Source organism: Lepidochelys kempii, chromosome 2, assembly GCF_965140265.1.
Source record: "Lepidochelys kempii isolate rLepKem1 chromosome 2, rLepKem1.hap2, whole genome shotgun sequence".
NCBI lineage: Eukaryota > Metazoa > Chordata > Testudines > Cheloniidae > Lepidochelys > Lepidochelys kempii.
Genome location: NC_133257.1, coordinates 259,100,111 through 259,116,197, shown reverse-complemented (window position 1 = coordinate 259,116,197; position 16,087 = coordinate 259,100,111). Strand labels below are relative to the sequence as shown.

Below are 16,087 nucleotides of genomic sequence, written 5' to 3'. Positions count from 1 at the left end.
GGGGGAAGAGGGGAAGTTGGCGCCTCTGGCTAGTGGGCAGAGGACTGTACTAGGATGTCTAGGATTCGTCCCTTCTAAGCAATGATGTTCTAGGTATACGTGGCACCGTGATGCGATGCAACGCCCCAGCCTTGTCCAGCCGATAGGGCCCGGGACCTGGGCTCTGGGCGACGCGCCCCTCTCACTTAGCCTCAGTTTCCCCATCCGTCAAATGGGGACGATGATACCGATGGCCAGCCTTTGCGAAGTGCCTTGAGCTCTGCGGATGAAAAGCGCGACCTGAGAGCGAGGAATGAGCCTCGTGACTTTGACGGGCTTACTCACAGGAGTAAGGAGACAGGCTTGGTGGCCGCGAACTGCAGGAAACCGGAGGAAAGCTCTGAATCCCCTGGGGCAGGGGCCGCGCCGCCCCTGCGCAGCGCCGTGCACACTGCTGGGCTTTACCGACTCCGAACCCGCTTGCCGCAAAAAGGGGGGGGCTCTTCACACCCCTTTGGGGGCGGCCCCCGGGCGCCCAATCGAAACTGCCAGCGGCGGCCCCGGCCCTGCCGAGCGGCCACGACAACGCCCGGCAGGGCCCTGCCCAGCGGCGGGGAGCGGGCCGGGGGGGCCCGGCAGGCGAGGCCGCCGGTCTCGGAGGCCAGCGGCGGCTCCCGGAACCAGGTTCTGGTTCTCCGGCTTCCCGCCCCCGGTAGTTTTTACCTCCCTGACACCGACTTCCTGTGAGAGTCATCGCGGCGGCCGTCGGAGAAGTGCGTGGAAGCGGAGCCCGCGTGTGGGGATGGGGAGCCCGGCAAGTGGCGAATTGAAACCTCCTCCCTGCCTCCGCCTGAGGGCCGTGAGGGAAAGGTAAGCCGAGGGCCGCCTGGGGATCACGTCTCCCTCTGTGCCCGGTAGCCCCCAGAGCGAACCAGGAAACGGCCGGGAGTTTTGATCGCTGTGAAACTGAAGGTGTGTGAAAATGGTTGGTTTTAAGATCGGAAACATTTGGCGGGTTTAAAGGAAAGCGGGGGGGGGGGGGCTCCCCGCCGGCGAGTGACACCAGGCTCGGCTCCCGTGTAAAGGTGAGATGGAAGTGCACCGACAACGCGCGTTCCCTCCCGGCTTCGGTAAGAGCAAAAAGTGCAAATAAAAACCACAGGAAGGGAAGGTGATTTTTTTTTTTTTGAAAAGGCTGACTAAAATGATGCCTCTGAGAAATCCCCCGCTGCCATTGCTGCGGCGTCACAGAGTGACCGTCTGTGCCCCAGTCTCGGTTGTCACTCCCCGTCCCTGGGAGGTGTATGTGTGTGTGTAAATGGATCAGGGCCCTTTTCCAGGCAAGGGGAGCTGAGCAAGGATTCGGCAGCTGAGATTGCAGCTTGGATCTTATTTTCCCCTGAAAGGATTCACACACTAAACACATTCAGCACCACGGAAATGCAGCCACTTCTGGGGCGGAGGGGAGCAGCCAGCATGCTGCACAAAAGCCCTGAGAGGAAAGATTGGCCACGGTCACCTCTGTGCTTCTGAAAAGTGCCAGGGATCCCTTAGGGCCATGCAGAGCGGAGGGACCCCAGTTTTTAAGGTCTCATCAGAAAAGTCCGCAACAGAACAACCTGCATGCAGTGGCATGGGAACACTTTTTATAACGGGGGTGCTGTGCCCCTGTCCGTGCCCCCCGCCACCCCCTAGAGTTGGGGCTGGGAGCAGGGCTGTGGCTCCAGGAGGGGGTGGGGGACCCGGACAGGGGTAAGGGGGCCAAGGCTGTGAACAGGTGCAGAGCCCAGGGCGCGGGGCCAAGGAGTGCAGCCCGGGTGTGGGGCCCACAGTCGGGACCCCAGAGGCGGGGCCAGGACCATGAGCAGAGTGCTGCAGCGCCCTCCACACTCCTAATTCCTGCACCTGTATGGTACTGGGTTTATCTACTCACGGTGACTAAACAGGCAGCAAGGCAGTTCAGTGCTTCGGGAACCAGGGCTCGAGAACAGAGGAGACTGAGGAAGCATTGGCAGCGGGAAGGGAGGGCTGGATCAGGGCTCTTTTTGCTTGGCAGGAGGTTTCAGTAATCAGGAGAGGGGTCACTCTGGGGAGTGGCCACATAGGGGCCTTGTCTCTCTCTAGGATGGGAGTGGCTTCCGCAAGGTCTCACCGGGTTTTTGCCTCTGGAAGCCCCACTAGCCTCTAGTGGCAGCAGGAACTCATTCCAGGATGTGGTTCCTGTTTGCCCCCTTGGTTCAGCATGTGCAGATCCTCCTGTAGTACCAGCTGGTCCACTTATGAGGATAAAAGCCTACTACTGCCAGTGAATGGGGTTACTCCTTCCGCTCAAGTAGTAGAGGCCCATGCTTTTAAGACCAAACCAGGTGATGACCCATGAGGGCCCCATCTTTTACATCAAGCCTTTAGCTAAGGATGTCACATCAGTCTGAGCCATACATATACCCCACCCATCTGCCAGGAGGGAGTAGGACCCCACAGCCCACCGGGGGAGCAAGTTCTCAGCTTCCCCTAGCTTCCTCCAGTCCCTTGAGTAACTCGGATGCTAGGCCACAGAGCAGCAGAGATGTAGCTGTCAGTTTCACTTCTGCTGCAGTAGGGTGGGCAGGGTAGCTGGGCCCCGGTGCTGGAGACTTTCAGACTTTAGCCTCTTTCTGATACATTTACTAAAAACTAAACAGGCATCCTATGATGTTGGTGGGGCTGTGAAACAAACAGGGTGGGGGCTCTGAGCTAATACTCTGGATTTTAATTTCACACCTGGGATAAGACCATATGGGATTCCTTTGGGATCTTGAGATCGGCAGGGTTCCTGCAATTTGCCACTACCAGGAGCAGCTGCTGAGAGCTGGGGCATGTGGCATATTCTGCAAACTTTCCACTCAAGTATCAGGCTGAGGGGCACCTTAGCAGAACACGTAATAAACGATAACAATAGTGGAAGTGAAGCAGTGAGTGGCAGGATCCTGTAATCCTTCCCATGAATCGGTGCTGCTGCCCTGTCCCCCTGAGCAAGCACAGAGTACATCTACGCTGCCTCAGAGTTGTGATTGCTGCACACGGAGACATTGGCCTTTTCTACACTGCACAGTTTTGTCGACAAAAGACGGCTTTCGCCGACAGAACACTGGAGGTGTACACACTGCAGTGCTCCTCCTGCTAATGTAACTCCCCTGCTGTGCCGACACAATAACCACCTCAGCGAGAGGCGTAAGGCTTATGGTGGTGTAGTTAGGGTAAACATTACGTTCCTTACATCGGCTGTTGGATCCGCTAGAGCCGTAAGATTAACAAGAAAGCAGCTCCCAGCTCCCCAGCCAGACCGCTGCGGGATCTCTGCTCCAAACCAGGCTGCCACACAGGCTCCCGGCTTGGGCTACTGCCCACAGGTTCCCTGCTCCCCGCTGGGAGCCCTGCAGCTCCATGGGGTCCTGGTTCCCTGCTCCCCACCGGGAACACAGCAGCCAGCCAGACTCCGGGCACAGATCTCCCTGCCGGAGGCGAGAAGCCCAGGAGCAGGGAGGTGAGAAGCCCCGGGCGGCAGCCAGGCCCCTGCTAGGAACTGCAGCTGAGAGCCCTGGCTCTCAGTTCCCCACATTGCTCCTCTGCCGTCGGGGGAAGTGTTCCAGGGGAGGATGCGCACCACGGACAGAAGGAGGGTAGGGGGGACATCGGCCCCCACAGGAATTTCTGTAGTGTAGAGGTAGCCATACCCAAACGAGCTAGCTGAAACACCAATAGCCGGGAAGCTGCCGCAACCCAGATTTCAGCATGGCTGTACAAACCTGCCTGGAACCCTGGGTAATGCCCTCAGGCAGGAGCAGAGCTGGCCAGGTTACCGCTAGCCTGGCCGTGTCAACATGTGCTGCAATCACACCTCCGATTTCAGAGCACGCAGACCCACAGAGGGGCGCGTAGGACCAGGTTCTGGTCCCAAGTAGCAGGGCTGAGCGCGGCAGGAAGAAGGGTCACCTCCATCTCTCAGAGCAGCTGCAGAGCTGTTTCCTGGAGGCTACGTCAGTGCAAGAGCCAGGGTGACAGAGGGCCCCGTGGCAGGGAGGGCCCAGCCACACATCCTCTGGCCACACCAGCCCGCCTTGGGTACTGCCAGGGAGCCTGGATAGCTGGGCTGCAAGCAACGTGGGCATGGGCAACTCTTCGCCCGCCCCCCCGGTCACCCAACCAGCCCAATGGGGCTAGTTCCGCTGCCGGCCGTACCGCTGACTACACCGTCCCCTGGGAAGACGTGCTGTTCCCATAGCAACGCCACACTCCAGCACAGGCCCGGGTTAAAGAATTGGGTGCAAAGCAGCCTCTGCTCCAGGCCCGCAGGGTGCAGCATGGGTCAGCAAGCTGAGCTCCTGCACGGGGTGGGACATACAGCAAAGGGGCCCCACCCCATGCATAACAAATCCACACACAGACCCACGAAGGCCCCTCGCACCCCAACCCACGTACAAACCCCTTCTCACCCCACCCCACCCGTACCCAACAGCCTACCACCAGCCCCCCCATCCCAGCAGCCCTGACATTCATCCTGCCCCACCTAAAACCCTACATCCCAGCCTCACCTGCTCCCAACATCTCCCCCCCAAAACCCTACATCCCCCCCTAGCCCCACCTACTCCCAACATCCCCCCAAAACCCTACATCCCGACACCCCCAACCCCACCTGCTCCCAACATCCCCCCCAAACCCTACATCCCGACACCCCCAACCCCACCTGCTCCCAACATCCCCCCCAACCCCTACATCCCGACACCCCCAACCCCACCTGCTCCCAACATCCCCCCAACCCCTACATCCCGACACCCCCAACCCCACCTGCTCCCAACATCCCCCCCAAACCCTACATCCCGACACCCCCAACCCCACCTGCTCCCAACATCCCCCCCAAACCCTACATCCCGACACCCCCAACCCCACCTGCTCCCAACATCCCCCCCAAACCCTACATCCCGACACCCCCAACCCCACCTGCTCCCAACATCCCCCCAAAAACCCTACATTACGGCCCCGTTGGTACAATACAGGCCATAGGACTTCCCTGAATTCCTGTGTGAACTAGACCAGAGCTTTTAGAAAAACATCCAATCTTGATTTAACAATTGCCTGTGATGGAGAATCCACCATGACCCTTCGTAAGTTATTCCAATGGTTCATTACCCTCACTGTTAAAAATGTGTCTCATTTCCAATTTGAATTTGACTAGCTTCCACTTCCAGCCATTGGATCTTGCTATAAATAGGAGTTTTCCTTCCTCATTGGCCTTTGAAATAAAGTCTGACTGTCTTTTTATTTTTGAACCCAGCAGATGAAGGGAAATAAGAATTACCGCCCAAAGGGGAGTCATGAAAACTGGCATCAGCACCTTTGTAGGCTCAGAAGCTCCCCTGAGCCTTGGCAGGCCAAGAAAATTAGAGGACATGGCAAGAAAGACCCCAGATGATCACTCTTCTTGTACATGAGCTTCCTGCCAGCTCAGCCCCAAGAAACCGCACTATGGAGAAGCTGACTGTTGTTAAGGTGGAAGTGGAAGATCTTCTCAAGCAACCCCGGGAGAAGATGTACACTTGCACTATCTGCGGGAACAGCTTTAATCACAAGGGCATCCTAGCCGCACACCAGAAGACCCACAAGGAGGAGTTGCTGGTGGAGCACCATGAGCAGGAGGGCAGTGCCGTCACAGCAGGAAAGCTAACGAGCCAGCAAGCCGGCAGAAGGGCAGAGGATGCCAGCCAGGAAGGCGTGAACCAGGAGGGAGATCTCTCAGTGCAGAAGGAATCCCTGCAGAAAGCAAAGCCCTACTCTTGCACCGACTGTGAGAAGAGCTTCAAGATGAAGGTGGACCTCACCAAGCACCTCAGGACCCACACTGGGGAGAGGCCTTTCCCGTGCACTGAGTGCGGGAAGAGGTTCATCACCAAGTCGCAGCTGAAGGAGCACCAGAGGATCCACACAGGGGAGCGGCCTTACCAGTGCTCCGAGTGCGGGAAATGCTTCACGCAGAAGTCACAGCTCATCGTTCACCAGAGGATCCACACTGGTGAGAAGCCCTATAAGTGTGGCAGCTGCCAGAAGAGCTTTGTGGACAAGTCTCAGCTGGTTGCCCACCACCGTATCCACACAGGTGACCGCCCCTTCAAGTGCGGGGTGTGCGCCAGGGGTTTCCGCCAGAAGATCACCCTCATTAAACACCAGAGGGTCCACACTGGGGAGGGGATGCGACGGCATGGCGGGCCCCATGCTGGCAACGCCTCGCAGCTCATCGTGCCCGAGTCGACGCCGGACGGGGAGAAGATATTCCGATGCGGCACGTGTGGAAAGGAGTTCAAGAAGAAGTCGATCCTGGTGACCCATCAGAGGATCCACACTGGGGAGGAACCCTACCATTGTGCCGAGTGCGGGAAGCGCTTCCGGCAGAAGATCCACCTAATCCGCCATCAGAGGACCCACGCCAGGGGGGAGGCCCATGTCTGTGTTGAGTGCGGGGAGGGCTTCAGCAGCAAGGGACAGCTACTAAGGCACCAGCGGTGCCAGCACCAGAGCGAGGGACCCCACATTTGTCCCAACTGTGGGAGAAGCTTTAGCCAGAAGGTAGGCCTCATGGCACACCAGAGAGTCCATGAGAGGGAGAAGGGAGATGGGAGCGTGGCCGCCACTGACGGGAGCCCTGGTGAGGCGGCAGATGAGAGGCTGCCTGCCAAAAATGGGAAAGGCAGCGGCCACTCAGGAGACCTGACGGCACCACGTAAGAGCCAGGTCTACACCTGCACCCAGTGCGGCAAGACATTCACCAAGAAAGGGAACTTTGCCAACCACCAGCGGGCCCACACAGAGGAACGGGCACATCGGTGCAGCGTCTGTGGCAAGAAGTTCACCAAGAGGGGTGAGCTGACCAAGCACGAGCGGATCCACACGGGCGAGAGGCCATACGTCTGCGCCGACTGCGGCAAACGCTTCACCCAGCGCACCCAGCTGGTCACCCACCAGCGCATCCACACCGGCGAGAAGCCCTACCCCTGCGCCGACTGCGGCAAGCGCTTCATTGACAAGTCCCGGCTGACCGTGCACCAGCGTATCCACACCGGTGACCGGCCCTTCCAGTGCACGGCCTGCAGCAAGGGCTTCCGCCAGAAGATCGCCCTCATCAAGCACCACCGGGTCCACGAGAGGGGCCGGCCAGACGGGGAGGTCTCAGGGGGGAAGGAGCATGAATGCCCCCAGTGCGGTAAAGGCTTTGGCACCAAGGAGAACCTAGCCAGCCACCAGCGGCTCCACACCACCGAGAGGCCCTTCAAGTGCAGCGAGTGCGGGAAGAGCTTCACACAGAAAGCCCAGCTGGTGGTGCACCAGCGCATCCACACTGGGGAGCGCCCCTTCCGCTGCGCCGACTGCCACAAGGGCTTCATTGACAAGTCCCGGCTCATCGTCCACCGCCGGATCCACACCGGCGAGCGGCCCTTTAAGTGCACGGCCTGCGGGAGGGCCTTCACGCAGAAGATCGCCCTGACCACCCACCAGAGAGTCCACATGAGGGAGCACGAGGCTGCCCGGGAGCCTGACAAATACTCCAAGCATGGAGAGAACGACGCGGGCAAGGCCGAGCCAGGCGAGGAGTGGCCCTTCCCCTGCAACGTATGCGGCCGGGGCTTCCGCAAGGAGATAGCCCTCATCACCCACCAGCGGGTCCACACCAAGTACGAACCCAACAGGTGCAGCAAGTGCGGCCAGGTCTTCCCCGACAAGGCCCAGCTGCTCCTGCATCAGCCCTCCCACGCGGAGGACCGACCCTTTAAATGCAACACCTGCGGGAAAGATTTCAAGCGGAAAGAGATCCTGATCACCCACCAGAGAATCCACACGGGAGAGGTGCCTTTCAAATGCACCGAGTGTGGGAAAAGCTTCTCCCAGAAGGCCAACCTCATGAAACACCAGCTCACCCATACCCGGAGGGGCCCCTTCATCTGTTCTGAGTGTGGGCAGAGCTACACCACCTTGGGTCATTTTAAAAGGCACCAGAGGAACCATCTGAGAAAGCAAGCCCCTCCTGGGGAGGGGAAAGACATGGCGGAGGAGCTGGACGCAGACGGGCTGTTGGAGACTGGCGAGCACAACGGGCCCATCATCGTGGTGAAGACGGAAGTCGATACAGACGACTATGAGGTCCTGCAGGTCCCATGACACCGCCTTCAGCAGGGAGCGGTGCATGTGTAAAGGGATCCTCCAGAGGCAATGCAGGAGTAAGGGCCCCGGTGCTGCCAACCCCTAGCGTTCGAAGCATCCCGGATCTAGCTGCCCCCCCCCCAGTCATGAGACTGGCTAAAATGTCATGAGATCTGAGAAAAAATACTACATGTGGGGTTCTTTTTATGAGCCTTTGGGGGTCACGTTTTCAAGGTTTTCTCTGCAACCACATGGGCTAGAAACTTACTTTTTCAAATGAAATCTGTGATTTTGGATGTCTTCATGTGACTCCTGGAGCTGGGGCTTTAAGGAAAAACACCAAATATCCCAAGAGTTGGCAACACTGACTCTTCCGTAAGTTGGAATCCTAGCACTCAGCAGCACCAAATATCAATATTAAGCCAGCTGACCTGGGTTGCTGGTGGCCCATGGGAGAGCATCAGCGATTCACTGCAGTGCAAAACGTCATCGGTCGTCATTCCGTACAGCAATAAGAGAGGCAGACATCATCACAGGGCTCCACATGGATGGACCAGTGGGCCCATGCAGAGCCCTGTTGAAGTCAATAGGCTCCCCAGGGGACACAGACATCCACCTGTATGGAAAGGTTAGCTGGAGCAGGGCCAATGTACCTAGAAAGAGAGCACCTACTTGAAGCGAGATAGGTCCAGATCCTCAAAGGTATTTCGGTGTCTAATTCCCATTGGCATCCACAGGGCATTAGGCACCTAAATACCTCTGAGGGTCTGAGCCATAGTGTTTACTTCAAAGTCTGATCTTTTTTGATGATCACACTTTAAAATACGCTCACATGCGGTTTTATTTCGCCATGCGATCACCAGTTTTATTGTTTTAATACAGGACAGTCACTGCAAAAGCACTATTCTGGTTGAGGATTGAAACACACAGGTGGCCTAATTCATGGCTATGTGACTCCAGTTGAAATCTGCTGATTCCAGTGGAATTACACTGGTGTAAAACTGGAGGAACGGAGGGGGAAAATCAGGCCTAAGCTAGTTCAGGTTTTGCTGTCAGCTCCTCAGCTGCTGCCCATCGTCAGAGCTCAGCTGAAGTCACTGGAAGTCACCCCAGCTTGCATCAGCTGAGAAGCGGGTCCGTGATTCCCACAAGAAGCATTCCTCCCGCACTCTTGTATCTATATATTCCAGCAGTTCAGTAGTTCTGTGTCCAGGAGCCCAGAGTATGACATGTAAGGGGCTGACATTAGGAGGGAACGATACCTTTGACTATCCTCTCTGTTTTGCATTTAAATTCATAATCATAGCATTGCCCTGGCCTAAGGCCCTTCCCTCTCTGTAGAAAATCCCCATGAGAGGGAAACATGGGCCATGATCCTGAGAACCTGTAAGTCCCACGACTTCCCAACAGTATGATCCAGGAGGACTTGTGCCCCAAGTCTGCTGATCCCAGGGCATTTGCAGGGCAGGGTTGTCTACCTCTTCCCCTTCACTCCCTGCCAGCTGGCTGTAAGTCACGCTTAGGGCTTATACGGCTATTGGTTCCCAGCTCCCCTGGGTTAAAGCTGCAGGGATTGCTATGGAAAGCATCTCTCTCCTGACTCTGCCCTGGGCAACCCCATGAAAAGGCACTGAGGTCCAGTCACATGGAGGCTCAGGGATGAAGAGAGCAATGGCAGCTGTAGGGGCAGCCAAGCACTGCAGCTCCATCCATCCCATTGGCCCCCAGGGATGATGGCAGGGCTCAGCCTTGGTTTGGCATTATGGTCGGAACCATTTCCTCAATCCCTGCTGTCTTCTGCTCTCTCTCCCCTTCCCCAGCAGAGTCAGGGTTTGCATTACAGACAGGATCTTGGTTCCTCCAAGGTAGGTCTCCACTGCTGAAGGGAGCGAGCCGCCCAGCCCGGGGAAACAGACTTGGGTTAGCATGCTACAAAATAGCTGTGTGGACATTATGGCACCAGCCGAGGCTCAGGCTAGCCATGCGGTCTGAGACCCACCCTACCGGCTGGGACCAAGCTCAGGGAGCTAGCCAGAGCCTCCACCCGGGGCCGCAACAGCCACTCTGCTATGTTTTTGAGCATGCTAGCCCAAGTCCTGCTAGCAGGAGTCTGGCTCCCCAGACTCCTTGCTGCAGCGGAGACATGCCCGAAGAATTCACAGATCTCTCCTGGGTCCTCCCTTCCTGAAGTCAGCACGCTCCATTTGCGACAACAGAGACACATGGGAGTTAGAGGTGGAAAAGCCTCATTCGGTCATTTCCCTTCCAATGTAGGATGCCCTACCTTGTCCCAAGTTTTGTCCAGTCCAGTTACTAAATGTCCCAAAGGAAAATGGCTGCCCCAATTTCCCTGGGGAGACCATTCCACAGCCTAATAATTATTGAGAAAGTTCCCTTTATATTCATGCTAAATGCTCCCTGTCTTAGATTTCTTCCATTATCCTGCATAGCACACCAAGAATGAGGCGCAATGTTTTACTGCACAGGGTCTGCTGAAATTCTGGTCTGGATCATGCAATATGGAAGTGCATCGTTGCTTGCAGGGAGTGCCAAGAGGAGCAGCATTACCTAAACGATGATGGAGGATTCAGTAAGTCTATGACTATCTGAATTCTGTGAACACCAAAGAGGGAGAGGAATGATTTATGCCCTGATCCTGCAAACGCTTTTACACTTGCATAACTTGTAGCACATATATACGCCCATCGAATGCAACAGGACTATTCGTATGCTTCAAGTTCAGGACATTTAAGGGCCTTAATCATCCCTCTTCGGTGTGCACAGCATTCAGATAGACTTATTGTGCCCTCCGTCATTATTAGCTCATCATGCTCTTCTCTGAATGTCCCCCATTCAGCAATCCATTCCCATATTGTATTATCCAGACCAGGATTTAGGCAGATCCTGTGGGGTAAAACTGTGCAGTACAAATTGGGGTACAGAGCTGACCCAAAAAAATAGCAAAACTTTCATTTTTTCATTTTGTTTTTTTCCAAAACTGACTAATTTTCTCGGTTTTGGAAATTTCCTCCAACCTTTGTTTTAATGGACCCCCCCCAAAAAAATTTTAGAACATGGAAGTAGAACATTTTTGGTTTAGGAAAAACTCAACCTGTGATTAACCCAAGCAATTAAAATTGGTGCCAGAAAACGTAAAGGGTAAACAAAAATGAATACATGAAAAAAAAATCATTGAAAAAAAAGGAAAAATGTTGAAAAAAATCAAACTGTTTTCCAATATTTCATGTAGGGGTTTCCTCAAAGGTGATTTTTTTGGGGATCCAGTATATACTTTGTTCCACTTTTTTTGGCCAGCTCTACTGTGTTTCTCAGTCTGCAATCTAGAGAGTAATACCGACCTCAGTAAACATTCCCATGTTCCCTACACCGGCACGTTGAATAAGTTATCCAGCAAATGCAACCCTTTATTCTGGGTCTCGTTTTCAAACTGATCCTGATTTCTGATACTCAGGCAGCAACTTGCAAGTATGCCCCAATTTATATGAACAAATGAGAGTCATAGTGAGTTTGTGAACTGTACATTCGGTGATGTGTGATTGGTCACCTAAATCACATGGCATTGTTTCTACCCCCGACTGGATGACCAGCTTTTCAAACAGGAGAACAACAAATGAAATAACCTGTTGTTTGCAGGCAAATCCAACTATGCAAATAAGGACTAGAAATTCCTCAAACATCCATGCCAACAAAAACCCATTCATGCAAAACTTCAAGAATAACCAGTATTAAGAAACATGACCATGGCCCAGCCCAAAACCCTTTGGAAACTGACTGGACATTCATTAACTCTGTATTGGCAATTGTCAAGTCAGCTCTCCAGAAAAGTGTGACTTCAGAGGGGGATCTGGTAATGTGAGCAGATGAATTTTTGAGAGAACAAAAGATCCTGTTTTCTTGCAAATACTCCTAGTCTGCAGTAGTCAAATGCTCACCGTTTTCTAGGCGACATCTGGGCTCTGTAAAGCCATATTGGCCAGTGCATCCTGCAAATGAGAGAACAGTAGGAAAGCATTTGAGAACGAGGGGGAAACATTAGAAATGGGTTGGGACAGTATCCAAATAAGGAGCTTGCATAAACAGGACAGCAAAACAAAAAATTCACCCTCCTGCTGAATAGCATCAGAACAGAGCAACCTTTCAGCTTCAACTAGACTCCCCAGACACTGAGGAGAGATTAACTGGAACGGTTAAAAACAAACAACACTTGTATCAGTTGCTTTTCTTGATCTGTTTAAAAGGACAGCAGTACCTTAAGGTGCCTTGACTCATAACAGTGACCCGCTTGTATCTCACAGGTTCGCCTTTCCAATCATGTTTTATAGTAAGGACCATCCAACAATTTGCACAAGGAGTATAGCTTTCTATTTACACATAACCGCTGGTCTGAAGTAAAGCCGGAGCTTAAGGAAGAAGTGGAACGAGGAGTCAGCACTGCAAGAGGCAAGGATCTGTGCTTTGCAGTGTGCCATGACCTACTCTGTATCGACCGTCCCATTTTGATCCCTAGATGTCACTAGAGGTAGCTAGACCTCTTGAAGAGGAGAAGACCGTTGAGACTGGGAGATGTTTTGTAGAAAAGGGAGGTTTGTGAAAAGGCCAGTATAGTCCACACAGATGGGAATTTCAATTCCCCAGATATATTTTTACACTTTCTATTTATTATAATACAGAATGTATCACTGCAGAATATTAATTAACGAGCAAGACCCATTGACCTCACCTGTTATCCACATTGGGAACGTGTGTGTTCTCTCAACAATCTAACATACAATGCATTGATCTTCTTTGCCAGTTTTCTTCGCTGGGCTTTTATTTTAAAATTAATTTAATTCTTTCTGTTTGTTATCGTTTTTTAATTCAGTCCTTTCCGGCACATGCTGTGTTGTAGGCAATGTGATCCTTATGCTTATCCACCTCCTTAGCCGAGATTTTTACTGTAATCCTCTCATTATTGAGGTGTTTTGTTTTTATTTTTCTGAATAAAAAGCTTTACTAAACAAATAGATGCAATGTCCCTGTCGTACCTAAGTCATCCTTCCCTGAACAGAAGGGGACAGTGGGGTTAAGGGGATAAGAGCACAGAACGGGGGACCAGGACTCTAGTGCCCTTCCGCTGGCATACCTCCGAGTGGTATACCTCATTGAAGTCCGGGTGGAGTTCGCTGCAAGACTGGGGCCTTCCTGCCACAACCCTGGGCAAACCACTCAGCCTTGCTGTGCTTCAGTTTACACATTTGTAAACTAGATCTAACATGTCCCTCAGACACCATGGCAATAATGCTGCTGTGGAGAAGCAAAGCACCATGTAAGCACCAAGTATGATTATTTTAGTACCATGCGGGAGCATGGAGTAGCTTCATCAGTAACCGCTTGTCACGTGCTTTGAGATCCTTCGATGGAAGGCGCTATAAAAATGCACTAGCCCAGTATCCGGTTTCCCACGAGGCAGCAGACGCTGCTTCAGAGGATGGTGCAAGAAATGCTGCCATGGACAAGTAGGAACTAATTGTTCATAGGACAAGACACCTCCTAGCTCCAGCCAGTTAGGCCCTGATCTGCAACCTCCTCCATGCAGGCAGAACCCTCTGCCCTGTCAGCTCACACACCCAAGGCTTTAGTGATTGATGTATGGCCTTAAACAGGAGGTGCAAACCTGCAGCGCTGCTGGCCTGTCTCCTGAGCCCTGGAAGAATAGCTCCACACCCACAGCCTGTTCAGACCCCTCTTCAGGGCAATTTCATGCCTTAAACATAAGACTCACAGTGTAACGCCAAATCACAGCTAATTCCTCTGACCAACGCAGGCTGCAGGTTCCAGAGGCCTTTCCCCATGGGAACCTGGGGTCTGCCACAGGAACCAGCTTCCTCCATAAAGAAAAGGAGTACTTGTGGCACCTTAGAGACTAACCAATTTATTTGAGCATGAGCTTGCATCCGATGAAATGAGCTGTAGCTCACGAAAGCTCATGCTCAAATAAATTGGTTAGTCTCTAAGGTGCCACAAGTACTCCTTTTCTTTTTGCGAATACAGACTAACACGGCTGTTACTCTGAAGCTTCCTCCATGCAGCTCTTCAGCAGAACTCTCAGCCCTTTATAGGAACCACCTGACCCCTTCCCAGCTGGGCCTGGTGATCCCGTCTGTCAGGCCCAACTACCAGATCTTAGCGGAGCTCTATCTCTGAACAGGACTGTCTAGCCCCAGGTCCTACTACCCTGTTACAATACCTCCGATCCTTTTAATCCTACTTAGTATGACTTTCACTTTATTTTACCCTGCATGACGGGGCTCAGACTCTGTGACAAGCAAAAGTTTAGGTTCCCCAGAAAGAAATGTCTTGCTTTCCTAGGTTGTTTCAATCACCTGTCTCAGCCCCCAGGTCTCCTACATTAACTAGTGTATCCATTTTGATCTGATCTGACCCACCTGGGGCCTCCTATCCCAGTGGATCTCAGCCAGGGGTCCAGGGCCCATGGGGGGTTACAAGCAGGTTTCAGGGGGTCCGCCAAGCAGGACCAGTGTTAGACTTGCTGGGGTCCAGGTTAGAAAGCCTAAGCCCTGCTGTGCAGGGCTGAAGCCTGGGGCCCTGAGCCCATCACTTGGGGCTGAAACAGAAGCATGAGCAACTTGCCTTCGTGGGGTGCCCAGTGGTGTGGGGCCCTGGGCAATTGCCCTGCTTGCTATCCCTTACCGTCGGCCCTGGCTTTTATATGTAGAACACGGTTGTTGTGGCACAGGTGGGCCGTGGAGTTTTTATAGCATGCGGGGGGGGGGGGAGGGCTCAGAAAGAAAAAGTTTGAGAACTCCTGTCCTAGCTCTTTGGTATAAGAAGAGGCTCACCCTTTCGTATTGATTCTAGACGTCGTCTCAAGCAGCAACAGTGATGTGAACGTGACACCTCCCTCCTCAAGGGAAAACCCATCATGGGAATTCAGAACGCTCACTGCCTAGGAGAAAGGCAGAGCCCACTGAAGTCGATAGACCAAGTTACAGAGGTCGAGGACCTGCTCCAATAGATTTATTGTATAAAGAACAGCACTGGCTAGGCATGCGCGGCCTGGTTCATGCAGCCAAAAAAGACAAAGGAAGCCTGTTCCAAGCAGCAGATCCTATGTAGGAGAAGGCTGTCTCACCCACAATGGTAAGGTGGTGTGACCAGAGAGAGGAGACCAGTGCCGGACAAGTGGAGGAGCTGGGGTGGGTACTAGTGGAAGAGGAAAGCTCCATGAGGCAGGTTGACTCATACCCATCGATGGCTCTGAAAACAAAGTAGATTTGAACTAGATCCTGAAAGGAGCAAGGAGTGAGGGAGTTTTCTGGGGACAAGGACCGCTGTCGTTTGTGCACAAGGTGGTGGGCAGCAGCTGGGTCTTGGGAGAGCCCTGGGTGAGGCAGTGGCAAAGGGAATGCCGGTGTGGGTGAGGATCTCTCTAGAAGTGGAATCTAGGCACTGCGGTGAGGTTAGGAGCTGGTGACAGGCAGGTTGGCAGATTTCAGGCATGTGGGAATGGAAGGATGAAGCCAGGCTTACAGAAAGTGGATGGAAATGGGAGAACCAAGCCAAGGATGGCAATATAAGAGACAGAGGCATATAGGGCAAAGCTGCTCCTATGAAAGCACTTCTGGTTTAGAGACATGGAGCTGAGAGAAGCAGCGATGAAGCTGCAAATTTAGTTGGCCAAGGTAGGCAGGGAGAGTGGGTGTCTAAAGGTAATGAGCTCTACAGCTGCCTGTCATCAATGGAAAATACAACTGCCAAGCCCCATTACTGGTGTCAATACAAACATTTAATCCACCCATTCTAATGAGCATCCTTGGGGTTTCCGGGTTCCATACACAGCAAAGGACTTCCTCTTTGTCTCCAATTAGCAGTCTGTCCACCGGGATCACTTGTGTTCCCACTGTGACACTTCCTAGATCCC

The 16,087-nt window shown here is 53.4% G+C and overlaps 1 protein-coding gene across 5 annotated transcripts; it reads left to right on the top strand.

The window, feature by feature from the left end:
• Nucleotides 1-545: 545 nt before the first annotated feature.
• On the top strand, nucleotides 546-13,167 carry LOC140907843 (uncharacterized). Of its 5 annotated transcripts, none has more exons than XM_073334740.1 (2): nucleotides 546-849; nucleotides 5,294-13,167. In XM_073334740.1, the coding sequence occupies exon 2, from the start codon at nucleotides 5,425-5,427 to the stop codon at nucleotides 8,161-8,163; it is 2,739 nt and encodes a 912-aa protein (XP_073190841.1). In that variant the 5' UTR covers nucleotides 546-849; nucleotides 5,294-5,424; the 3' UTR covers nucleotides 8,164-13,167. The 5 variants fall into 5 exon arrangements, with proteins under 5 accessions (XP_073190841.1, XP_073190837.1, XP_073190840.1 ...); XM_073334736.1 differs by having other exon boundaries at nucleotides 5,291-13,167; XM_073334739.1 differs by having other exon boundaries at nucleotides 546-951.
• Nucleotides 13,168-16,087: the final 2,920 nt, after the last annotated feature.